This window comes from Oryx dammah, unplaced genomic scaffold (assembly GCF_014754425.2).
Source record: "Oryx dammah isolate SB20612 unplaced genomic scaffold, SCBI_Odam_1.1 HiC_scaffold_8, whole genome shotgun sequence".
Lineage (NCBI taxonomy): Eukaryota > Metazoa > Chordata > Mammalia > Artiodactyla > Bovidae > Oryx > Oryx dammah.
Window position 1 is genome coordinate 7,730,180 of NW_024070192.1, and position 26,541 is coordinate 7,756,720.

General features: G+C 45.5%; 1 protein-coding gene across 3 annotated transcripts; it reads right to left on the minus strand.

The window, feature by feature from the left end:
• Positions 1 to 589: 589 nt before the first annotated feature.
• PRPSAP1 (phosphoribosyl pyrophosphate synthetase associated protein 1) lies at positions 590 to 26,541 on the minus strand. Of its 3 annotated transcripts, none has more exons than XM_040244602.1 (10): positions 26,123 to 26,541; positions 22,770 to 22,822; positions 19,790 to 19,856; positions 10,771 to 10,943; positions 9,089 to 9,204; positions 8,553 to 8,608; positions 7,691 to 7,836; positions 3,666 to 3,736; positions 2,734 to 2,880; positions 590 to 1,827 (listed from the first exon to the last, which is right to left on the minus strand). In XM_040244602.1, the coding sequence occupies exons 1-10, from the start codon at positions 26,290 to 26,292 to the stop codon at positions 1,669 to 1,671; spliced, it is 1,158 nt and encodes a 385-aa protein (XP_040100536.1). In that variant the 5' UTR covers positions 26,293 to 26,541; the 3' UTR covers positions 590 to 1,668. The 3 variants fall into 3 exon arrangements, with proteins under 3 accessions (XP_040100536.1, XP_040100538.1, XP_040100537.1); XM_040244604.1 differs by having other exon boundaries at positions 1,119 to 1,827; positions 26,453 to 26,469; XM_040244603.1 differs by lacking the exon at positions 590 to 1,827 and adding an exon at positions 2,646 to 2,667 and having other exon boundaries at positions 2,714 to 2,880.

Genomic DNA, 26,541 nt, shown 5'->3' on the forward strand with positions numbered 1-26,541 from the left:
CTGCTACACTAGCTGAGGCCAGAACATCAACTCTCTGGGCCCTCATGTTTCCATTCTCCCGTCCCTGAGACTTGCTATCATGACAGGCACACACTAGGACTCACCAAATGCCAATGCAAAGGGCTTATTCTAATATACTCCAATTCTAATCCCAGGAAATGTACACTTAAGTGCTTCTGTTAAATAAGTACATTTAAAAATCTCTCTTAGAGACACAGAGAACACTCACAGGAGGTATAAATAGAATTTGGGATTGAAAAGGACCTTGGCTTTCGATTACAAACCTCCCCTTTGACAGCTGATGAGAGAGACCCGGGAAGGGTCATTGGCCCAACCTCCAGGACAAAACCAGTCTACTGAGTAACAGCAGTCCACGGCACTTCCTCTACAACCAGGGGAATTATTTCACAATTAAGTTCTTTTCTCAAGATCCTCCTACTTGGACTCTTAACAGAAGGCAATTTTTTTGTGTGCTTGAGAAAGGGAATGTGCTCAAGTCTCCATGGTGGGCTGGGGAACTTTCCTAACTGTTAGGAAAGGGAGAAAAATGTCCAGGAAACTTCCCCGCAGAGAAATGCAATGGTACAAGTAAGTGAATCGGTGTTTATTATCTCTCAGGGACCAATGGAACAAGTGAATGACTGCAGTTCATTTCCGGGCAGACACTGCTCCCTCCTGTTTCATTCAGTTCTGACTTGGATCAGACTAGAAAAAGTCTACCTGACAAATAAGATGTCAACTGTAACAGAATTAGGACTGTGTCATTTTAAATGTTGGCAGAAAAATGAAGTGCAGTCCTAAGTAACGCAACCAACCTAAGTGTCACCTAGCACACGGAAAAACTTCGGTTTAGGTCTATTAGAATAACAACTACTTAGCTTTCAAATATAGAACCTTCAAATATTCAGATATGAATATTCAAACATTCAAATATCACTTATTATTCAACAAGAATTTAACTTCAGGGAACGTGAGGGGAAGGGGATGGCATGTGCAGAGGGGCCCGTCTGTCCAGGGTTGGGGCCAGCCATGGACCTGGGCCGTCTGCATTCAAGGCACCGGCTTCTGCAGCGTCCGGACAGAAGGCAGGAGAGTGGGGAGCGCTGCAGCGAAGACACTAACAACACAGCAAATTCCTTTATTTGCAATTTAAGAGCAATGTCGGGATCCAGAGATAGGCGTGGCTTGCTAATGTGAAGCCCTCCCTAGGGGCACTACCACCAATGCTTTGTTGTTCACTGGCTGTTGGCAAGCAGGTTCTTAAAGAAAAGTAGGATTCCCTAGAAAAGACTTGGGGAAAGCTGACCGGCGAGACGACAAGCGGGATAGAACGGTGCTCAGCTTCCCTAACCAGGTTCAACATTAACACGGACGTGTCCCTGCGGTGGAAACACCTGAATGAAAGTTAGAGAGTCAGGATTTCACCTGCCTTTCACTCTCAACATCAGCAAGATTTTCAGATCCTGTTCAGGAAGGCATCTAATTTAAGAGACAGGATGGCGACAGCAGACAGCTGAGGCCACGCCCCCACGCCCCCTGTCGTCCCCTGGACTATCTTAATGCCTCCTACCCACCAAGCTTGGCAAGAGAAACCCCGTGTACATAGTTGATGGCGCTGCTCTTCACATGTTTTCCTTAGGACCTCTAGGGCCAAGGCAGCCGCGAGAGCTAGTCGTCCACTGTGATGTTCCGGAAGAGGTACGCCATGGACTCCCCATTGTGGATTCTCCGGATTGCTTCAGAAAGAATCAGACTGATGTCCACAGTCTTTATCTTGGGACACTGCAGCTTCTGCACCTCGTGAGGGACAGTATTCGTCACCACCACCTGGTCGACAGAGTAACAAACACTGTCACTGATGTTGTGTGGCCTGATGTGGTCACTTGGAAACATGTGTCTGGCATTTGGCACCCACAGACCAAGTTTCAAACGACAAACCCTTACTTGACGGGGTGTGTTTATACAAACCAAACCGACACTACACAAGGGAAGGTATTCAAAAGAGAAACTTATGGAGGTCTTGGTCAATGTATGCAGAAATGATAGGGTGAGACTCAGCTCTGCAAGAAACCTTCCTATTCGAGAAGAGTTTAGGTATTGAGAGACATGCTACTTTAGAATCAAATTATACTGAAGTACAGAAAGCAAGTGTTTACGAAAATAGAGATATATCCCTAACCAGGCACACATGCGTGCCAAGTCACTTTAGTCATGTTTGACTCTTTGCAACCCTATAGACGGTAGCCCACCAGGCTCCTCTGTTCATGAGGTTCTCCAGGCAAGAATGCTGGAGTGGTTGCCCTGCCCTCCTCCAGGGGATCTTCCCGGCCCGGGGATGGAACCTGTGTCCCCTGCGGCTCCTGCACTGCAGGTGTGTTCTTTATACCGCTGAGCTACCAGGCAAGCCGGTATTTCTAACTGTAAATCTGACATCTCCTAGACAGACTGCTAGCCACCCAAAACGTGCTTTCAGTCCTTTGGAGAGGGAGGAAGTGATACTGACTGAGCCACTGAACTATTCCCAGAAGACAGAGCAGCAAACCACGACTCAGGAGCAGACAGACCTCTACGCTGGACTGAGTGACCCTCCCTGAATGGCTCACCCAGGATGGCTCCCTTACACAGGAATAACGTTAGCTCTTTCCATATAAAATCAAGATTTAAAACCTCGAAACGAAAAAAAAAATAAATAAAAAAAATAAATAAATAAAACCTCGAAACGAGTAGACAGACCTCGTCGATGGAGGACTCCTCGATCAGACGGGGGGCCTCTGCGGACAGGATGCCGTGGGTGGCCATGACGTAGATCCTGTAAGCGCCTCTCTCCTTCAGAATCTCCGCAGCCGCCACGAAGCTCTCCACGTCATCGATGATGTCATCCTGCAGAGAGACCCGCACTTGGGCTCAAGGAGGTCCCTCCACCCCTGTCTGTAAACACATGCCTCTCTGTGCTTCGCTTCTGAGGGTGTCCAGTGAAGAACAGAGCCATCGCCCGGGTCAAAGACAGGACTGAACAGCCCTCGGCAGCGGCAACAGAGCCGCACAAACTGAACTTACGAGGAGAGTGCGGCAAAGCCTTACAATCCCACGTGACATCCCGGCTTCAGCTCAGGAGATCTCCCAAGACTCCTCTCCCAATTTCACACTTCTGATGAAAACCGCACAGCCAGCGTCCCATTTACTGTTTGCCCAAGAGGAAGTTAATTGATGACAACAGAGCAATGAAGTGAGCCATAGTAAAGGTCGGACCCCGTGGCCCAGCAGAAGCAGTTGAGAGTTGGGAGCACAGGTATTGTGTTAAAGTAACAAAGGAGACACACGTTCTCAATAGCGGAAATGGAGGCCCATCTAGCTCACTCCATGGCCCACAGATTTCAGGGTGAGGAGTAGGGTCAGCTGCTTTCACAGAACCCAGCGCCCTGAAGACAAAGGTTATTTGTGGAACTGAATTTACTTACAGGTGCCACTACTGTGCTCATTTTACATATGTAAGTTGTAATAATAATCCCTGTTCATCTGGTTTAAAAGTTTCTGCTACTTGTGCTAGGAAGGCTTCAAGACTAGACGGATCCATTTAAATGTACCATCACCACTGGACACCCATCTCAAGGTGGACACCTACTAAAAGTGATGTCATCTCTGCACAGCAGGGGACGGTGACCTACCACTATGATCGCGATGCGTCCTCCCACATCTCCAACTACCGTTATGGGTGGCTTCTCCTTGGCCATCATCACTAGGAAAGCAAAACAATCACAAGACCCCAGTCAGCCAAGGGTCACTAGGTGAATGAAGTCATCACATCACATTCCCTGGAATGGGTGGCAGAGCCCAGACAGACAATTTAAAAATGTGTGGATTTCCCTTAATCAACCTGGGGCCTCCCAGAGATGGGTTATCTAGAGGAGCACCGTCCAGCAGCAAGGAAGCCGAGTTTAAACATTCTATACCCACATCACAAAGCAAAAAGAGACAGGTGAAATTCACAGATTTTTCCTTTACTCAGTATACCTAACATATTATCATTTTGACACATACTCGATATGCACCTTGATTAGAGACGTTTTACTTTTTTTTTTTTCATCACTGTCTTCCTATTTGGTGTGCCTTCTCCACACGTGGTGATTCTCAGTTGGGACCAACCGCATTTCAAGGGTTCAGCAGCCCCGTGTGCCCAAGACCCAGACCACCCTGGGTGCACGGGGACCTCCAGATGGAGGGTGGAGGAGCAGAGCTAGAAAGATCTCACCCGCACAGAGAAGGAGCCCCACAGCAGTGCCACTCAGAACAGAAACTCTCCAGTAAAGAAACACAAATAAATGCCGCTAAGTAGAAAGTAAACAGGGAAATGCTGCCAAAGAGCTGGCTTGATTTCATTTTCTTCCAAGGTGACCTTATTGGGACAAAGAATGTAACCTCACAATCAGATAACTAAACCACTGACATAATCAGTTTCCTGAAAATTAGGAAGCTGAAGACAATAATCACAAGTCCATCATCTTTTCCTGATTTAACTGGTCCTTATAGTTGAGACTTCTTATCTGCTACAAAATTTACATGTGAAAAAGGCCCATCCCCAATACAAAGCCAACTATAGGATGCAGAAGGGACAGAGGAATTCTCTTTGAAAAGGGGGTTAAGAAAACTGAGCATGCGGTGTGCTTCAGTCCTGTCCAGCTCTTTGCGACCCCATGGACTACAGCCCGCCAGGCTCCTCTATCCATGGGGAGATCCTCCAGGCAAGAATACTGGAGGGGTTGCCATGCCCTCCTCCAGGGGATCTTCCTAACCCAGAGATCGAACCTGCATCTCCTGAGGCTCCTGCACTGCAGGCAGATTCTTTCCTGCTGAGCTACCAGCGAAGCCCCCGGAAGCTGAGCAGGCAGAAGTATTTCCGAATAGACATTCTGCTTTTTTTTGGAAAGCTTTTTTTTTTCCCAGCCACTCTGCGTGGCATGCAGGATCTTAGTTCCCCAATCTGTGCCCCCTGCACTGGGAACATGGAGTCTTAACCACTGGACCACAGGGGAAGTCTTGGGAAGCTTAATTCTGAAGTATCTACTGTAGGAGTAGTGAGGGAAGGGGAAGAGGCTACATTCAGGGTAATTCTACAGGTTAGTAATTAGCAGGCCATCCACCAGAGCTGACTCCTCTCGACAGGTGCTATAAACCTGGAAGAACAGGTGTCCCTCTGCGTATACCAGCACATCAGCCAGGCTGAAATCCAACGCTATGTTACTGGCAAACTTCAACAGACATTTCCTGATTTCCCATTCCGGAAACAAGGGCAATTTCCTGAATTTGGGCAGTCACAAAGGCTCTGCGTATAAGCATCACCTAAAAGAGGAGGAAGTAAACAACCAACATCAGAAAAGCCTTCCTCAAATCCTGTCTGTAAATTAAACAACGGGGGTAGGTGGTTATGCTGACCTCCCCATTTCTTAAAGTGATGTGGTCCCTTCTTGACCATTTTCCTCTGTAAAAAAAGAAAAAGACTGCAAGCTGGTATCTCCTGTCAGACCGCAACAGAAACTCAGCTCTAGTCTGATGCTCCTGTTGACTCTTTGGTACGCCTGCTGCTGCTACTGCTGCTACCTTCCCCCCGCCAAAATTCTGTCAGTTTGAAATGAAAAACAGGCATGGCTAGGGTCAAGGCTTAAAAAAGAAAAAGACTAAGAAAACAAAAGCTTCACTCCTGGTATGCTCAGTGCCTGCTCAAAACTGGCGTTGGGAGCAGCACAAACTCAACACGCAATTTGGTGGCAACTAAAAAAAGAGACAGTCTTCCCTGGTGGCTCAGATGGTAAAGGGTCTGTCTGCAATGTGGGAGACCCGGGTTCGATCCCTGGGTTGGGAAGATCTCCTGGAGAAGGAAACAGCAACCCACTCCAGTACTCTTGCCTAGAGAATCCCACGGACGGATGAGCCTGGTAGGTTACAGTCCATGGGGTCAAAAAGAGTTGGACACAACTGAGCGACTTCACTTTACTTTAAAAAAAAGAGACAGACTTCATTAGAGCATCGAGAGAACAGGCCCTCACAGGACCTCCCTGGGGGCGCAGTGGGTTAAGAATCCGCCTGCCAATGCCGGGGACATGGGCTTGATTCCTGATCTGGGAAGATATCTCACGTGCTATGGAGCAGCTAAGCCCGTGCTCTGCAACAAGAGAAGCCGCCCGCAAGAAGAAGTTCAAGCACCCGAACTAGACAGTAGCCCCTGCTTGTCACAAGTAGAGAAAAGCCCGCGCAGCAACAAAGACCCAGCACAGCCAAAAATAAGTCAACAAATGAAATCACTAGAAACAAAAAAAATCAGGTATCAGGTCAAAAGAGCCACATCACTAAAATAAATGCTAGTCACCTGATCACCAAAGCCTGATGCTCGACAAACGTTTGCCAGCACCCATCTTGTGTGCGAGTGTGCTACGTCGCTTTAGTCATGTCTGACTCTTTGCGACCCTATAGACTAGCCCACAAGGCTCTTCTGTCCACGGGATTCTCCAGGCAAGAATACTGGAGTTGCCACGCCCTCCTCCAAGGGATCTTCCCGACCCAGGGATCCAACCCGTGTCTCTTCCATCTCCTGCACTGGCAGGCAGGTATATACCAGCAGTGCCACCTGGGAAGCACCATCACCCATCTTACCAAAATACAAACGCTTAAGATTTCACACCACTACACATACCACTTTTTACTAAAGCCGAAATGATTTCACACTCTCGGAAAGCCAAGTGCTACCCAGATCAGCTCTGCTGTCCTCAATGCCTACAAATGTGTATAACAAAATATTTCACAAAAGATGAAATCACTGTAATACCATTCAATTATTTTAAAATGCCAAGATAGCATGTCACTTATAAATAGAATCAAAAAAAGCACACAGATGAACTTATTTATAAAACAAAACAAACTCACAGACTTAGGAAACAGATTTATGGTTACCAAAGGGGAGAGGTGTGAAGGGGGATAAATTAGGAGTTTGGGATTAACAGATATGTTATATATACACCACTGTATTTAAAATAGTCAGCAAGGACTATATAGCATAGGGGACTCTACTCAATAGTCTGTAATAACGTATAGGGAAAAGAATCTGACAAATAGATACGTGTGTGTATATATACATATATATATATATACACACATATATATATGTATAATATGTGTAATAGATATAATAGTAAATGTATAACTAAACTAGGCTTCCCTGGTAACTCAGTGGTTAAGAATCCACCTGCCAATTCAGGAGATGCAGGTTCAATCCCTGGATCAGGAAGATGCCCTGGAGAAGGAAATGGCAACCCACTCCAGTATTCTTGCCTGGGAAATCCCATGGACAGAGGAGTCTGGTGGGCTACAGTCCATACAGTCACAAAAGTCAGACACACAACTTAGCAACTAAACAGCAACAACCACAAATAACTAAACCACTTTGCTGTACACTCAAAAATTAACATAGTACTGTAAATCAACTGTACTCCAATATAAAATAATTTTTAAATCATATTAATACTTAAAAAAAAGAAATAAAACCTAAAACTTGTAATAATACTTAAGAAATAAATAAAATTTCAAGCTTGGAAAACAGAAAATACCAGAATAGATCCATGTAGGAATGAACTCCTAGCCACTCGTACTATTCAAAACTGTCTTCAATTTACAAACAGAATAAAGACACGGCTGATCTTACACGGCAGTTCCAGCCCTGGGTGGACAGTCGCGTTCTTGACCATCGGCGGGGAATGGCGGCCGTCATCCATGTCCATCTCCGCACACTGGGCCTCCCCGTGGATGACTGCCAGGCCCAGACGCAGCCTCTCCGCGTACGACTGGGCCCTGAGAGGAAGCCAGTGGGAGAGGGTGAGACACACGGGAAGGAAGACCCAGGCGCAGCTTTTTCATCACTTCATTAACCACAGAATGAAAATACCAGTCCACCTTTTAGGGACACACAAAGTAACTGTTTCTACAAGTCAGAATGTGAGGCTCAGGCCAGAATGCAAATGTCTCAAGAGGCAACCTAGTGGGGAAGTGGGCTGGCATCTGATTCTGGTCATTTTGGTTCTACTCTTTGCCCATCAGCCTCACATTCACCTTTAGTTGCTTTTGGTTTTGTTTTTTCTCTATTTTTTGGCTGCTTTTCACGCCAGGATATTAGTTCCCCAGCCAGGGAGGGAAGCTGAGACCCCAGCAGTGGAAACTCAGTGTTTGAACCACTGGACTGCCAGGGAAGTCACTCATCTTCAGAATTCTGCTCAAAAACGTCTCAAAAACCACTGTCTGAAAGGTGCTTGTGGCATTCTTGTTTTCCTTTTGCTGAGAACTCGAACGAAGAACTTCATTTTCTCCCAAGGGAAAACTGAGTGATTCCAAGAACCACTCATGTTATTTGGAGACTAGAGGTAAAGCTGTGGTTTGGAGTACGACAGTGACTTGGGGGAAAGCTGGACTTGTGAGCTTTCACAGGCTATTAGGACAGACCCCGGATACTAACACAGCCCATTTTGACTTCAGAAGCACCCGAAAGGGATGAGTGTATCTGGCTTATTTACCTTTTTGCAGCATCAGGTGACTTAGCTACAATGACTGCATTTCTGTAATTTGGAATCTAGATTTGGAGGAAAAATAAGAAAATACTGAAAAGGTATTAAAAAATAAATAAATAAACAAAAATACTGGGGTGCTGGCACTACATCTTTTTTCCTCTTATAAAAATGATCCACATTAGCCAATAAGTATGCTAGAATCTCATTCACACAGTTACCATTTTTTAATCCCTATCAACTAGTATCATGGCCAAAGTAGGCTACATCAAGAAGATAAAAAACAATTCTTAAAACCTTCATTTTAGAAAACATAAGCAAATGGCTAAAGATACTTAGAAGGAAATCTGTCTTTAATGTCTTTAAAAAATAAAAGATCCTCTGTGCCTCAGCGCTGACCCTGGCTGGCTGCCTCAAGCATTAAGACTTCAGCAAGAGATCATGTGATCACCCTTTGCGCCTTCCAACATGGAAACCTGGTACCAGAGAAGAACTACATGGGGTCTCTTTGGAGGACAAGGGGGGTATCTGCTGGTGCTCCTCACTTCTTCCTGGATATACTGAAGCAGGAAAGGTGAGGCTCTAAGGTTGTCCACGGGAAAGCTGAAAAAGCCTTGTATTTCCTTTTGATGAAGATCCATAGTGATAATGTGAGTTAAACCTGAAATTTTAAAACACAAAATTACAAAGTTCACCCCTACAAATTGACAGCTACAGTGGACACAAACTAGACGCCCAATGCCTGCTTCCTCACAGAAGACTGAAGGCAGCGGGTACTGTGAACAAGTGTGCCGGTTCTATACCTTATTTGCAACCTTAACGAAACTTAGTAAAGACAATGTTAAGCCTGATGTAAAGGAGCCTATAAACTTCCAAGTGGATTAGAAAACTAAACCTAGAAAAAACAGTGCTCTCTTCTACTCTAACCATTAGCTTGGGCCTGGAAACCAGGAAAAGAAAAATCAGGCAGAAGCAAAAATATGAATAGGGCATTAAATATTGGAGCAAAAATAGATGTAAAAACAAGTAAGGCCTTGATTAAAGAATCTAGGAAGAAATGTTGAAGGGTTGTAGATAAATGTAGAAGGAACAGGAAAGCAAAAGCAAAGTAATATATATACTAGAAAGAAAGAAACGACAAAACACAAGGATAAGACACTGAAGAGTCCAGAAAAATCTGTGTTATGTCCTAAGAGAATGGGTTAGGAAGTACGCTTACAGAAAAATAGTGAAAACATACTGTTTTAATCAACAGTGCTAAACAAAAGAAAATGTACATTCATGGCAAGTGGCCAAGCTCAATGAAAAATTTCCAGAGCAAAATTTCTGGTTCTTTGGAAAGAACCAGAATTACTTGTTCTTTCCAAAAACATTACACATTTTTAAAGAATGGAATTCAAGTATGTTTTCTGAGGACTCAGATCTATATTTGAGTTTTTAAATAAACATGAAGCAAATAAAATCCCAACAATTGAAAGGCTGTTACATTGAACAGAAAGTAGGTCACTACAAAAACATACAATGAAAATGCCCTGCTATGATCTGCTATACAGAAAGACAATCAGGGAGGAAGAAGAGAGTATAAGCTGAAGAAATGGTAAAAGAAAACCCCAGCTTTACTACTATGTATGCACAGAATTGCGTGCTTAGTTGCATTTGACTCTTGTGACCCCATGGACTGTAGCCCGCCAGGCTCCTCTGTTCATAGGATTATTCCAGCAAGAATACTGGAGTGGGCTGCCATCTCCTCTTCTCACAGACTTTCCCAACCCAGGGATCAGACTGAACCCGCGTCTTCTGCGACTCCTGCGGCTCGCACACTGGCAGAGGGGAACTCTTTATCACTGAGCCCCCTGGTAGCTAAGGTTTAAGCAAATCTTGACCTGAAGCTCAAAAGATCACAGCTGAATGCCAAGATTGTCAGCCAAAATTTCAATGATGATAATTGAACAGGACGCAGAATGAGGAAAAAGTCCAAGTTGAGAGAAAAGAATCCTGAAGCAGGCAAGGTCACTCTGAAGCAGGACAAAGAGAAAAAAAAATGTACACCTAAGCTCACGATCCCTAACTAGAATTATGCAAAAGCAAGCAAGACAAAGAAACTACCCAACAACACTCAGAGAAATAGGTATCCACCAACCACCTATGGCTGTGGGGGTGTGGACTACTCTGGCCCGGGGAGGGTCCTAACCACCGGTGTAGGGCCCTGGGCGTGGGCCACACTCACCCGCTTTTGCCAGCATGGACGCCAGGAGCTTGCACACAATGGAGCCCCTCTTCCGCATCTTGCTCTGCTTGCTGTAGGGGAAGTAGGGGATGACACCAATGATGTTCCTGGCACAGGCGGTCTTCAGCGCATATGCCATGATCAGCAACTCCATCACGGCCGTGTTCACGTCTCTGAAACGGGTGAGATTTGTCCTTTGGGATTAATGTCATTTATTAACCCCTGGCAAGGATCTCAATCCCAGCAACCTGACCTGGGTTGCCAAGATGGGTGTTAATGTGAATCATCTCAGTACCTTAGGATGGCACCTCCTGAACAGAGGAAGAAGCTGGTTCGCTTTTCTTTTGAGCTGCGTGAACTCTAGTTTGCATCTGAGGTTACTGACATTCACAGCACCATCATCCACACTCATCTCTGCCTGGATCTTGTCAGTGACACGGTCATGGGAGTGGCAGGTGAAGCAGATGTTGACTGCTGATGACCAGAGTTAACCCACACCTGCTGGTACCATCCCCAGGATCTGAACTCGGGCCAGGGTGCTGGCACCTCCTTTTCCTGGGAACACCAGGGAAAATCCACCAGGCCTTCTATTTAGCTGAAATAATTTGTTTGTTTGTTTGTTTGTTTTCTTTTGGGGTGGAGAGAAGGGTGAGCAGGGCAAGAAGGTCCTGGGTGTCTCCTGTGGACCCTGCATTGGCAGGCAGATTCTTTTACCACTGAGCCTCCTGCGATACAAAGATTACCCAGACAAACAAAGAAGGAAATGTGAATCTGAAAGGTATTCAAAGGAAAGGCTATGTCCAAATTTTAATGAATGTTGAGTGCCACCCTTTGCCAAGACTGATCAAGTATAAGGTAAGGCTCTGCTCTTAAAGGGCCTTGAAATCCTTCAGGACGACTTTCCAAAGTTCAACCCTCTCTCTAGCCTCCTCCCAACTCTTCTTGGGATTGTCCACGTGTCCTCAAACACCCTTTCTTTTGCATTAGGGGTGTATTCCCCTTGCCTTTCCAAGATAAAGAGGATCATTTCCCATGTCGGAGTTCCCACCCAAGTGAGGAACAGGCTCTTCAGATTATACTTTACAAAAAAAAAAAAAAAAGTTTTATTTATTTATGTTAATTTTTGGCCATACTCTGTGGTATGTGGGATCTCAGTTACCTGACCAGGGACCGAACCTGCACCCTTGATTTGGAAGACAGAGTCTTAACCCCTGGATCACCAGGGAAATCCCTGGATTATTTATTCAGTTCTTGAATCACCTGATCAAAATGGAAAAGGCCCGCCATCAACACAGCAGAAACTTAATAGCACCTGGGAGTGAACAATACAAAGACACCCTTTCACTCTGACACCATCTCCGCGCCCATGCTCACTGGGGGGGGCTTCCTACCTCCCCTTTGTAGTCTGGACTTTTCACGACTACTTCAAGCTTCAGTCACAAGCTTCTGTATTTATTTCTCCCCAGGGTAGGCAGAGTTGATTCTGGGCTCAACTTCAAGATACAACTGTCAACTGAGACATTCCTTTTGGATTGCTAACAGGTTACATATTTTCCAGTTATCATTTCCTTCCTCTGAAATAAACTGAAGTCTTCTTCTCCCTCATATTCCCAAGTTAATAACATCTCACGTCTGGCATAAAAAGGTCAGAAGACACACAACCTTTTGGTATAATTGTGACAATACACTTACCAAACACTTTCAAGATTATCAGGTTGGTGCAAAAGTTATTGTGGTTTTACACTGTTGAACTTTGCTGTTTTGGAATACTTCCTTAAATAAATGTGGTTATATTATACATCATTTTAATGCACGTTTCTCACTTTATGTTTTTTTGCTAATGACATATTACTGTGTATTTTATATTTATTTTAAACTAGGGAAATGACGTTAGACAGAAAGCAAGTTCCTGCGATTTTCTTATTCAAGTTCAAAATGCGTTATAAAGCAGTGGAGACAATTAGCAACATCAACAAGGCATTCGGCCCTGGAACTGGCTAACAACGTACAGGAGAGTGGTGGTTCGGAAGTTTTGCAAAGGAGACGAGACCCTTGAGGACGAGGAGCGTGGCAGCTGGCCCTCGGAAGCTGACACCAACTAACCGAGAGCATCCTTGAGGCTGACTCACAACTACACAAGGAGCTGCTGAAGAGCTTGCCGATGACCATTCTACGGTCAAACAGCCTTTGAAGCAATTGAAAAGGTGAAAAAGCTCAGTAAGTACGTACCTCATGAGCTGACCAAAAACAAAAAAACTGTCATTTTGAAATGTCGTCTTCTCTTATTCTGTGCAGCAACAACGAACCATTTTTCAATTGGATTGATTGGGACATGCAACGAAAAGCATATTTTATACAACAACCAGCAACAAGCAGCTCAGTGGCTGGACCGAGAAGAAGCTCCAGAGCATCTCCCAAAGCCAAACTTGCACCAAAACAATGTCACGGTCACTGTTTGGTGGTCTGCTGCCAGTCTGATCCACGACCACTCTGTGAATCCTGGCGAAACATTACATGTGAGAAGTATGCTCAGCAAATCAATGAGATGCATCGAAAACCGCAACACCTGCAGCTGGGGCTGCAGAAAGGACCCACTTCTTCTCCACGACAACACCTACCCGTACGTTGTACAACCAACGCTTCAGAAGTTGAATGAATTGGGCTACAAAGTTTTGCTTCATCCGCCACATTCATCTGACCTCTCAACAACCAACAACCACTTCTTTAATCATCCTGACAACTTTTTGCAGGGAAAGTTTCCACGACCAGCAGAAGGCAGAAAATGCTTTCCAAGAGTTTGTAGAATCCCGAAGCACCGATTTTTACACTACAGGAATATACCAACTTATTCCTGGCAACTTATTCTGGCAAAAATGTGTTGATTTTAATGGTTCCTATTTTGATTAATAAAGATGTGTTTGAGCCCAGTTATAATGATTTAAAATTCATGGTCTGAAATTGCAATTACATTTGTATCAACCTAACACTTAGGAATTAGTAATACTTGGTCAGTTTTCCACACTCTTCAACAATTTTCATCCTGCATCATCCAATTACCAAATAATGACTGAGCACCTTGCATCAGGTACTGTTAGGTGGGGAGGTAACATGGTAAAAGAGGCTGACCTCATCTTGTTGGGGTTGGGGGAGTCCTCTGGCTCTCCCCCACCATCACCCTTGGAATCATTTGCCCCTACAAGGAGCACACTAACTCACCTGAGAATGTCCCCTTCCCCTTCTGATCCTTCAGCCCAGAGAAGAGAGCTCCCAGCCCACAACAGATCATCTCAGTGGATGCCTGTGGGCTCTGGGGATTCAGATGAAGCTGGCATGGCACTCAGGATAGAACATAGGTAACTCAGGAGTCCGTCTGTAAACATCAGGCATCATATACCCTCTATCAAAAGCCTCTTCCACATACAGACTGCTTGCTGACGTTAGATAAGCTTTCTTAATCTTCCACTGGTGTGGTACAGTGTGTGGCATTAAAAAAGCTTCACTGGATGTGGTGGTTTCTTATACCAGATCCCAATGCCAACAATACGTTGAGAGTTGAAGTTAATTAAACAGATCCTGGAAGGATATCTATCTGGGTCATGGGTTTTCAGCTGTCTTTGTGACAGCATTTACAATATACAACCATCCACCACAAGGTTTAGACACCACGCAAGGGAGGGCCGGATGGTAAGACATTGAGTGTAACAAGAGGAACAAAAGTTCTGGAGAAGCCTTGATTTCAGAGTAACTTTCTTTCCACTAATTACTAATCTCTCCCATGAGGTTTTTATTTTTTTTTACTTTTTCCATTTCCTAATGACCTACGCGCCAGGGGATTCAACATTCTCTAGATCAAGGCTAAGGAAAGCCTCCCATGACCTACTCCCTTTCGGTCAGGAAGGCGACAAAAGGGCCTTTGTCACAGGGGGTTTACCCATTCTCTGAGGGACGCCAGACAAACTGGATCCCAGGCAGTACTGTGTGAGTTAGCAGGGCCAAGACAAACTGGCTGGCAGCTTCTGCTTTGTTTATCTGTTCCCAGCACATTCTGGCTAGTGCCTGTAATCTCTAAGCAGAACAATCTTAATTGTTTACCAACTCTTTTTCTCTTCCCTAAGACTATCACATCTTATTAACCTTGGCTCTTACTGCTCTCTCATTTTCGATGGGCAAAAAGTGAGTGCGAGGTAAGGACAAAGTCTATACATATCAGTTAAAACTGCAAAAACAGACCAGCAACACAGATGGAAGTACTGAGAACAGGGTCAGGGAGCAGGATGTACGCCACCTCCACCTCCAACAATTAATCACTTGCAGCAAGTAAGCTGTCATGGTCTTTTAATGAGTCGTCTTATGTGGCTCAGTGGTAAAGAATCCACCTGCCGATGCAGGGGACATGGGTTCAATTCTTGAGTGGGGAAGATCCCCTGGAGAAGGAGATGGCAACTCATCCCAGTATTCTTGCCTGGGAAATTCCACGGAGTCCGTGGGGCCGCAAAGAGATGGACATGACTTAGCGACTAAACACCAACAGTTACATCAACAAACTAGAACATGTGACATAAAACACGAAAACTTGTCCTTCAAACAACACTTTGTAAAGCTTCCTATCTGGTTCACTTGGTTCCAGTGTTCAGTTTACCTGGGAACTCCCTGAGTACCTCCCTTGACAGTGTGATTTACTGTAAGGCATACCTATTTGGTTGCCATTTCAGGCTCTGTCTGGAATCCCTTGGAATTTCCTAAGCTTTGAGACAAGTAAAGGTGTCTTTAGTTATGTTAATGAGGTGACTTTTGGACTGCACCTGAAGGAGACTGGTTACCTGGAAAACAGACCACGTGTTAGAGAAGTTGAACTTTCAGTCCTACCCCATGATGTCTGGATTCAATCAATCGCCAAAGGCTAACGATTTAATAGATCATACCTCTGTAATGAAGCCTCCGTAAAAACCCAAAAAGGAGGGGGTTCAGAGAACTTCCGGGTTGGAGAGCTGGGGAGAGAGTGGCCGAACGCCCCCAGACCCCTTCCTGCATACCTTGCCCAGGACACCTCTAGACTTCCACCAGAGTCAAGCCCTGAGGGGAATTCAGGATGGAGAAAAACAAGCAGCTCTCTAGGCTTTGGATAACAGGCCCTAGATAAAAAGATGCATACCTAAGGGCTAATTTCAATGACCCCAAATCCTTGTCTTCCCAAGTACAGAAAAGCACTAAAGTCATTGTGATGTCTCTGCTTCTCGATCAGTGATAATCTTCTGATGTTTCACTTCCCCCTCCCCCCGCCCCCCCAACTCGGAAAAAAACTCACACAGATCCTGGTTCCTCTCTTACCTCATCGGAGTGGTTCCTTAGGGTCATCTCTGAGACTGGCTCCAAGGCTATAGTCCTCAGTAAGGTCTTCAAATAAAACTTAACTTGCAACTTTTAAGCTGTGCATTTTGCACTTACTGGCAATCTATATAACCACGTATGGCAGATAGGACTAAAAAACTAAATTCCCCATTAAATTAACTAAATTTAGTTGTCATTCAAATGTTCTGTAGTCAGGCAACAGAATGTCGTTTTACACTGTTTATTGGGACAAACCCAATAACTCTTCATGGGATACACACACACACATATTCTCTTTGTCTTTTCTCCAAATTTCCTCTCCCATCCCCATCATCCTGAAAGATACAGCAACTGTCCGGTGAAGGTGTTTTTGCTTTGATACCACCAAACTGAACCCCAGGGAAGACAACTGTGGCTTCTAAAATAATCTCGAAACAAGTACACGCGGGGAACAGTACCATCTTCAGGACGGGGTTCTGGTTTCTAAAAGCATCATGTGTATCTGTGCTGCTGCTTCAAAGAGAAGCCTTTCCACATGGTGAGTATGTAAAATTACTGTCATGTTATCCTATAAGAGTCACTCTCCCCGCTGCAACTAAGCATGAGTAGAAAAAAAACAAACAAAAAAACAACAAATATTTCCCAATAAGCTATTAACCAACATGTTTTTCCATGTTTATTTTGTCCTTCCCCTGGAAAACACGTCCACATTATAGTTTAGTCTATAGCACTGCCCCAACTTCACCCTGGATTGCATGTATTAATATTTCTACTGCCTTCTTGGTTACCACGAGATATGGAAACCAATAATTAGATAAAGCACAACTTCCTGCCACCAAGGAAACGAACTGCCTATCCTGAGGGGCACTCAGCAAAATCAACTGGCCAAAGTGTCAACATCTTCCCAAAGTGTCAGAAGTTCTGAAAGTCCAGGAAAGACTAAGGGACAGTTCCAGACTGTCTACAAGATACATGACAAGTAAGTGCAGCCTGAGCCTGAGCCCTGGGGGACAGCACACAACTGGGGACGGAGTCTGAGCCTTAGGTGATAACGACACAGAGGTCTCAGTATCCTGATTTTGATGGCAGCACTGTGGCTGTATAGGAGAATGCCCTCGCTGGAGACTAACTCGTGGTCCGGTGGTTAAGCTTTCACTGCCATGGCCCCAGGCTTGATCCCTGGTCAGGGAGCTGAGATCCCACAGACCATGTGATGCAGAAAAAAAAGGGGAGAGAGAGAGAAAGCAAGCTCTCCTTTGTAGGAATCACACGCGTGTGATTCGGGGGGTGGGGATATGAGACTGATAAGTTTGTCTAAAGTGGCTGTACTGCACAGGCAAGTTTTCTCTAAGTCTGTGACTGTTTCAAAATCTGAATCTTTAAAAGATGAGGTGGCTCTTTCTGTGTTGATATGATGGATAGCTTTATTTGTTTAAGTTCAGCAATGTGCAACAGCATTTTTTTTTTCTTCTTGGCCATACCGCCAGGCTTGTAGGATCTTGGTTCCCCAATCAGGGGTTAAACCCATACCCCCTGCAGTAGAAGGGTACAGGCCTCACCACTGGACCGCCAGGGAACTCCTACTACGCAAAAAGTTAAGAAAAACATACACGCAACTGCTTGAACACGCAGAGTCTCTGAAAGGATGCCTAGGAACCTGGTGACACCTGCCACATCCAGGGAGGGAAAAGGAGGGGCTAAGAGCAGAGGCAGGCCTCGTTACACACCCTTTTGAAATCTGAACCATGCAAGAAATTAAAATGGCTTTTATTTTGGTTTTGAGGATCACCTGAATGATGGAGCCTAAATTTGTTTGTACATATCCAACAGAGAGGAACAAACACCTACTTAAACTAGTTATCTCAGAAGACTAGTGGGGTGGATGAGGGCTGGGGAATTTTTATTTTCTGATACATGTTTCTATAAAGCTTGTGTTTTTAGAGATGAATATTACTCCTATAATCAGAAAAAAATATTAAAAATGAAATACTGAGTAGCTACCAGTTATCAGTGTACAAGGAAACTCTTTATACTAGGGTTCAGATCACTCTCTCCATGACCCTGTGGTCCTCAGCTTCCTTCAGGCCCAACTTTCTCAATCCCTTCAGAGGGGACTGTAAGGAAAAGGTTTTTTCCTTCTCTGTATATTCACAACACTGAATACTGCTGGTCACCAAATGTGTAGGGGTTTTCCCATAGATACGTAATTCTCAGAATCTTGGGGACACCACCTGGGTGTCCTACAATTCAGTTCAATTCTGACCGTCTCTCTCTTGACACAGCAACAGATCTCACAGCTTAAGGGCCCAGTCCCATGAGACCGCCCTTCCTCACTTCAAATATGGGCAAGTCCAGGCTGTCACCTGTCTCTAACCAACCTGCTATAAATTGAGAGGTTCCTAGGAGCCACTCCTCAGCTCTGATTAGCTTGCTAGAGCAAATTAATAATAATAATAAAAGAACTCAGGGAACTCCCTGGAGGCCGTGGTTAGGCCTTGGTACTTCCCCTGCAGGGAGGCACGGGTTCGATCCCTGGTCGGGGAACGAGGATCCTGCATGCTGTACGGGAGAAGGGTGCAGAGCATCCCCACCCTTTCTGTGTGCACCCACCTCCCAGCACCCCCGTCCTCACCAACCCAGGCCTTCTGGGGGTTTTACGGAGGCTTCATGATACCGGCACAAGGGGTCAAATCATTGGCCACTGGAGATGGATTCAACTCCTCCCCAGAGGTCATGGCGGCTAGCTTGAAGGTACCCACCCTCTCATCACAAAGTTGGTGCCCCTAGGAACCAGCCCCCATGCTGGGTTTATCCAGGGGATTTCCAAAACTCCCTGTATTAACATAATTCAGGGGTAACTAAAGGGGGCTTGTTCTGAATAACAGACACTTTGACTGCTTTTCTCAAGGAGGAAGTTCCAACAGTTTTAGGAGCTCTGCGCCAGGACAGGAAGACCAAATCCATACTTCTTATTATAAATCTCAGAATCACAGAGGCCAAGCAAGAGTGGCCACGTAGCACTGACACACGAGGATTAAAGCGATGCGTGTACTGTGCCTGCATGTCACGGCACCCAGTGCCCTGCTTGGGCACAATCTCAAGAACTGAACTGATCAAGACGTGAAGCTCTGGATTTTTCAAAGACGCCAACCCCATTCCCAGTGAGGGGCTAAGAGACAACCCCACGGGGAAGTTCACACTCAGGCATGCCAGGATTCTCCCAGGGCCTGTCCCCCTGCCTGGAGAGCAGCAGTAGACGGTATCTGCAATAGAGATGGTCGGGGGAACTGGCCACTGTGCAAAATTAAATGCAGTGCAAAAACGGGCCTCAGCAGATATGAACCAGAGCAGCTATGCACTGCATTTAACAACAAAGGCTTTCAGTAGAGCGGAACAGACAGACCCTGGCAAATGCAGGATGGATATTTTGTCCTTGAGGAGTTTCAAGCTTGGAAAAGATGATCAAGTAAACACACAGCAGTAAAGTACAGTGTGACAAGCATGGAAAGAATTCCAAAAGACTGAATACGTGTGTCTATATACATGCAAACACATACATATGTATCGTATTTTAGAAAGCATTAACATGCAAACACATTTACAATTTAGAGAAAACTGAAGTTCACATGAAGAGTCAGCAAGGTACATCACTAAGATTTTGAGAGGAAAAGGGATAAAGTCGTGCTCTTACCTGGGTATTGTCTGTATAATGAAAATATCTTGGCCACGAACAGATTCTTGTATTTCAACTCTTGTTTCTGAAAAATAAAAATGTTCTATAGTTTTAAGGAAAAGTACTTCATGCTGTAAGAATGGTGTAACAATGCTGTAAGAATTGGGCAGCAATTGGAGGGAGTAAAGGGGAATCTAAACAGCAACTCACTGGAAAAGACTCTGATGCTGGGAAAGACTGAAGGCAGGAGGAGGGCACCACAGAGGATGAGATGGCTGGATGGCATCACCAACTAGGTGGACATGAGATTGAGCAAGCTCCAGGAGTTAGTGATGGACAGGGAAGCCTGGTGTGCTGCAGTCCATGGGGTCGCAAAAAGTCAGACACGACAGAGCGACTGAACTGAACTGAAATCAACACTTCATTTAGTGCACCAAAATAAATTCTTAATAGATCTGGGAATGACATGTACTTAAGAAAAAAAAAAAAAAAAAGTCAAGCTCAGGGGAAAATAAGCCAAAAATAGACTAGAAGGCAAAAGCAATAATCAGGTCTATGTAAAATCTCAGGGTCCAGAAAAGAAAATCCATCACTAAATAAACAAGATGCTCAGGGAAAAGTATTCAGCAATTAAGGAGGCCAAAGGTTAATATCCATACTGTTCTTTTAACAAGGCCGTGGCCTCCTCTGTGTCAGGCCCTGAGCTGGGGTCCCAAAGAGGAGGACTGGACCAAGGGGACAAAGCCTGACCCGGGAGAGACAATGCAATGCCGAAGACTGGCAAACACTCCAGGCCAACGTGCAGGAGAAAGCCCAGCCACGAGAAAGGAGAAAAGGCCTGGGAATGATGGCCTGACCGCAGGCTGGACCGTGCAGTGGGAACACAAGTGTGGAACAGCGGGGGCAGGGGTGTCACTGTGCCTCTGGAGACAGCCTGAAAGAGAAGGACACAGAGAGGAGGGCAAGGAGCCAACTGTGACCAGACTTCCCAAGAGTCTGGACTTTATTCCAAAGTAGATAGCAGAACCACTAGAGGCTTTGTGTGATCACTGGCTGCTGTGTAAAGAAAATGGTGGCAAAGTAGGCGTGGCTACATGGAGAGAGCCACTTCAAGACGTTTTTTAAGGAGCCTAGGCAAGTGACAGACAGTGCACTGGACCAGAGCAGCAGGAGTGGAGGTAGTGAGAGAAGCAGGCAGATTTCAAATGGACTCCTGATCAGAGCACACAAGACATGCTGATGTGTGCAATGAAAGATGAAGCAGGTGAGATGGGCAGAAACTAGGTCCCAAAGGGCCCCAACATGATTGCTAAGGAGACTGAACTCTAGCCTATAAAATGTGAAGCAGAGGTAAGTAAAAAACGTTTGCATTGTGGAAATAACCTGTTGGAGGGGAGCAAAACAAACTAAAGGCTGAAAACGCAGGTAAGAAGACCTGTTAAGAAGCTACTTTGACAAGAGAGAGAGGAGGCCTAGAACAGTAATGGGAAAATAGAGAAAAAGGCCCTCCCTAAACCTCCCTCCTTTCCTCGAATGCTTCATTTATGAGATCCCCAAATGGCATCACAATGAACCGAATCTGTTACTGTTAAATAAGCTATCTCACCTATATGCACTCACCTTCATTGGAAGTTACGCTTCCAATGAAGGGGACTGGGGTTCAATCCCCGGTTGGGGAACTAAGATTCCCACATGCTGCACAACTCAGTCAAAAAATAAACAAATTAACTGAAAAAGAAGAATGAAGCCTCTTTTTAGAAAAACTCCAGTTCACAGGCATGTGTTTAACAACAACAAAATAACAACAAAATAAGCATCTCCTCACTTGCCCTGGCAGGAAAGCTTCTGAAGTCACCAAGTTAACAGCTATTGAGTGTGGAAGCTGGATTAAGGGTTTCTGGGGGTTAATTATATAACACAGATGTAACTTGTACACACTCCAGAACGTATGCTTTACATTACTACCCAATACTTTGCTTTTCTAGCTCCCCAAACATCAGTTTCATCTTAATTATCTCCTGAGCAAACACAGAAACATGAATCCAAGGCTTTCAACTTTGCAAAAATAATTCCCAGCTGGGGGTTTATTCCTGGAACACGGCTATCAACAAAGAGCCTTCAAGCAGTATTATTTCATGTTCCAGCTCTCCCTGGAAACTCAGGCAGGGGATTTCCCTGGAGGTCCAGGATGCTTCCACTGCAGGAGGTGCGGGTTCCATCCCTTGGCTGGGAATTAAAGAGCCCCACATCCTCCGCCTGGTTCGGAACAAAAAACTTAGGCGGCAACAAAAAAGTGGTGACCAACCCAGGGTGAGCTTTGACAAGACTTGAGAGAAAAGATGAGAGATAAAACTTAACTCCAAGAGGTTTTTAAAGTAAGTCATTACCTATCTAGTACACCATTTGATGACTTAGTGACAGATAAATGTACAATGTATGTATCAAATACAGCAAAATAAGGAAGAAAAATCTCCTCCATCGCTTTTTTCATTCTAAAATGACAAGATATTTGCATAACCTTGGAACAACAGGAAAGGAGACTTAAGGAGAAAACAAGAAGTCAAGGTTTGATGCTGCTGCTGCTAAGTCGTTTCAGTCATGTCCGACTCTCTGCGACCCCATAGACGGCAGCCCACCAGGCTCCCCTGTCCCTGGGATTCTCCAGGCAAGAACACTGGAGTGGGTTGCCATTTCCTTCTCCAATGCATGAAAGTGAAAAGTGAAAGTGAAGTCGCTCAGTCGTGTCCGACTCTTAGCGACCCCATGGACTGCAGCCCACCAGGCTCCTCCGTCCATGGGATTTTCCAGGCAAGAGTACAGGAGTGGGGTGCCATCGCCTTCTCCAGTCAAGATTTAGAAGTACTGAAAACCTTCCAACCCTATTGTTAAAGAGCAACGGACTTCTGTGTTAAATATGAGTAACACTAGCCTTTTAAAAACATGCCAGTCAATTAAAAAGAGCCTGAAGGACAAAGAATGTTTAAGAAGTTTAACTCACCTCCATTGGTCTCTTGATAAACCACAGACTTCCCCAATTCAGCACCAAGACGCCTAAAGGGAGAAAAAAAGCAATTAAGGCCCTTTTAGAAGAGCAGAGTCTTAACCACTGGACCATCAGAGAAGTCACAAGTCCAGTGAGGGGGACTGGGGTTCAATCCCTGGTCAGGGAACTAAGATCACACATGTTGTGTAACTCAGCCAAAAAATAAACAAAGTAATTGAAAAAAAAGAATGATGGCTCTTTTTAGAAAAACTCCAGTTCACAGGCATGTGTTTAACAAAAAGACTACAATAATTACATCAGCTGCTGCTGCTGCTAAGTTGCTTCAGTCGTGTCTGACTCTGTGTGACCCCACAGACGGAAGCCCACCCAGGCTCCCCCGTCCCTGGGATTCTCCAGGCAAGAACGCTGGAGTGGGTTGCCATTTCCTTCTCCAATGCATGAAAGTGAAAAGTGAAAGTGACGTTGCTCAGACGTATCCAACTCTTAGAGACCCCATGGACTGCAGCCTACCAGGCTTCTCTGTCCATGGGATTTTCCAGACGAGAGTACTGGAGTGGGGTGCCATCGCCTTCTCCGACTACATCAGCATTCTCTTACCAAAAAAAAAAAAAGAAAATTTAGAAAATTTAACTCATTAAGAACTAAAAATCCGCTGTCATTCCATGAGCAGCTTCCAGCGCTCACCATTCTGTAACACACCGCTTTACTGGGAAGAGCCCACAACCAAAGTTTAACATCTAGTCCCATCATTTTTTGAATAATAATTGTCTTGCAAAATCGATGCCAACAAATATGTGGTTAGCAGCTATAATTCCAAAAACACAAGCCATAGGTAAATGCCTCAGTGGTCAAAAGCATCAGACTTCCATGTCATTAACCAAATGCAGTATGAATCTTGTTTGGATCCTGATTAGAACAAACCAAGTGGAAAACTCATTTCTGAGACAAACTGGGAAATATGCTTTCCTTGTGGCTCAGATAGTAAAGAACCTGCCTATAATGCAGGAGACCCAGGTTCACGCCCTGGGTTGGGAAGATCCCCTGGAAAAGGAAACAGCAGCTCACTCCAGTATTCTTGCCCCCATGGACTGGTGGGCTATGGTCTGTGGGGTCGCAAAGATGCATGACTGAGTGATTAACACACAGAGTGAAATACATTAGGACTAGACAAGAGAGTAGACAAAGGAATTAATGATGGGTTTTTGTTTGTTTTCAGTTCTTATTGGTCAGTATTACCATTTTTATGAGTGAAATAAGGGCTGTTGATAATAGTTGTTATGTTCTGCAATCTGTTCAAAAACACTCCAGCCAAGTATACAACAGAACATTATTCGGTCTTTAAAAGAAATGAAATTCTGGTCCATGCTACAATACGGATGCTGTGCTGTGTGCTCAGTCGCTCAGTTGTGTCTGACTCTTTGCGACCCCCTGGACGGCAGCCCGGCTAGGCTCCTCTGCCCATAGGGATTCTTCAGGCAAGAATACTGGAGTAGGTTGCCATGCCCTCCTGCAGGGGGTCTTCCCAACCCAGGGACCGAACTCAGGTCTCCCACATTGTGGACAGATTCTTTACCACTGAGTCACCAGGGAAGCCCACATTATTGATGAATCTCGACTGAAAAAAAAAAAAAAAACAGATTCTAAGTAAAAAAGTCAGACACAAAAATACAAATATCGTATGAGTCCATGTATAGGAGGACCTTAGAACAGGAACATTCACAGCTACAGAAAATAGAACAGAGGTTACTGGGGACTGGGAGGGGTGGATAAAGGGGAGTTAGTACTTAGAGAGTACAGAGTTCCTGTTTGAAATGATGAAAAAGATCTAGAAATGAACAGTGCTGATAATCACACAACACTGTGAATGTACTTAGTGCCAGTGAATTGCACACTTAAAAATGGTTAAAACTTAAAAATTTTCTGGAACAATTTTTTCAAGAACCAAATATAAGACCAAGGCAAAACCACGGACTATTTAATTCTGCCCTCCCTGCTCTGGTTTCTCTCAGCAAGGCCACTGTGGTAAATCTGACCCAAAATAAACAAACACAAGCTTTATATTTAAAATGAGTGTTTTAGTTGGCCTCAAAAAGAAAGACAAATAATCAGTGGTCAGGAATGGAAACCAGGTAGTAGACTGCAAAAGGACTGTTTGTTTTTTTTACACTCTTCCTATCTCATTTAAAGCTAACTAAAAAGAACACAGGCATTACTGAGGTAATATGAATAAAGTTTCCCCTTTCTTCTACATCTTTCATCTAGAATTTTAAAATATATTCATGCCATGACTTATAAACTCTGAAAACCCCACAGAATTCTAATAAGTTGTTTAAAATGTGAAAATGACTTTACAAGTTAAAAAACAAGCTTATTTATTTTTTAAACAACTTTATTTGCAAAGGGCTCAGAAGGTTCTTTCTCTACAATAGGCTCTGGAACTCTCTACAAGAGCCAACTAGAAAAGAGGCCATTTAGCAAGCATGTATTATTCAGAGGGCCACTATGAACCTCTGCTCTGCTAGACGCTTGAATGCATGAACCATTATTTGGTTCATGTTCACAATGTTCTGGGTCCAGTAGAAGGAACTGTCTCTATCTTACCAATGAACTTCAGGAAAATCAAGTCTCTTGCCCAGGGGCAAGACGGCCAAGGTCCTAAGACTCCAAAGGCCACCCGAGGATGGAGGCTTCCTTAGGTGAACAGGTGAAAAAAGCAAAGACTTAAGACTGATCGAACCTAACTGACTTACAGACTACGGTTAGACCTGTCGTTTCAATCATCAGCTGCGATAAATCTGCTCCCCTGGGGTTGCCTTGTTCTCACTGCCCTCCCCTACACGTCTGCTTCAGTCCGTGCATCTTGGGCCTCGGGGGTCTTTCACTTGCAAAGCCGCCCCCTGCCACCCCCATCTACTGCACCCGATGTTGTAACTACGTGCCGGCCTCCATCTCCTGGGGTGGGGAGACTTGGGAATCGCAGCGATCAGACCCAGAGGTCAACTCCAACCGTGGGAAAAGCAGCCAAACCCAGAGCCGCCCCCGCTCCCACAAAGCTCTACTCTTGGCGGGGGGGGTCCACCGCCTGGGAGGTGGGAGTGGGTAGCCGAAAGCAGGGCGGGCGCTCCAAGGACCCGAGGGGTGGGCTGGGGGAGAAGCCAGTTAAGAGTCAACCAGCCCCAACGTGTTTTCAGCTGCAGAGTTGGGGTGGGGGGTGAGGGTGGGGGCGGCAGGGTGAAGGGGCCAAATCACCCCTCACCCCGGTCGGGGGATGCGGAGGCGAAGAGTAGCAAGGACGGTCTCCCGGAAAGGAAGGGGCCCCTGGGACATCCGCGTCCCCCGCCCCTTACTCGGTGATGCGCTTGGCCAGCTCGGTGCAGGCGGCCGTGGAGTTGGCAGAGAAGACTCGGTAGCCGTTGCGGGCGGCGTTCATGGCGGGGCGGGCGGCGGGGCAGGCTCGCGGGGCGCGGAAAGCGGAGGACACGGAGAGCGGGGGCAGCAGCAGCAGCTTCCTAGGCATCGTCCGGCCCGGGGGCGCGGTTACAGCCGGCCCGCGCGGGGCTGCACCGGGGAGCGGTTCTGACGGAGGCGGCCGCGAGGCCAGCGCAGCGAAGGCGCCGAGAAAACGGCACGGGGGGCGGGGGACGGGGAGAGTCTCGAGACCCCCAACCTCCTCGTACCAAAGGCGACTCGCTGAGGAATCAGGCGCGACGAGAGAGCGAAGCAACCTGCGCGGCCGATCACCTCAAAAATAGCGACGAGGGCACCG

Bases quoted from the DNA above. Each gene is read 5' to 3' on its own strand.
- PRPSAP1 (XM_040244602.1), bottom strand. From the start codon at position 26,292: ATGCCTAGGAAGCTGCTGCTGCTGCCCCCGCTCTCCGTGTCCTCCGCT. The intron at 10,944-19,789 runs GTAAGAGCACGA...CACCCGTTTCAG, and splicing joins ATTATACAGACAATACCCAG to AGACGTGAACACGGCCGTGA. The intron at 2,881-3,665 runs GTAGGTCACCGT...GTCTCTCTGCAG, and splicing joins GACGCATCGCGATCATAGTG to GATGACATCATCGATGACGT.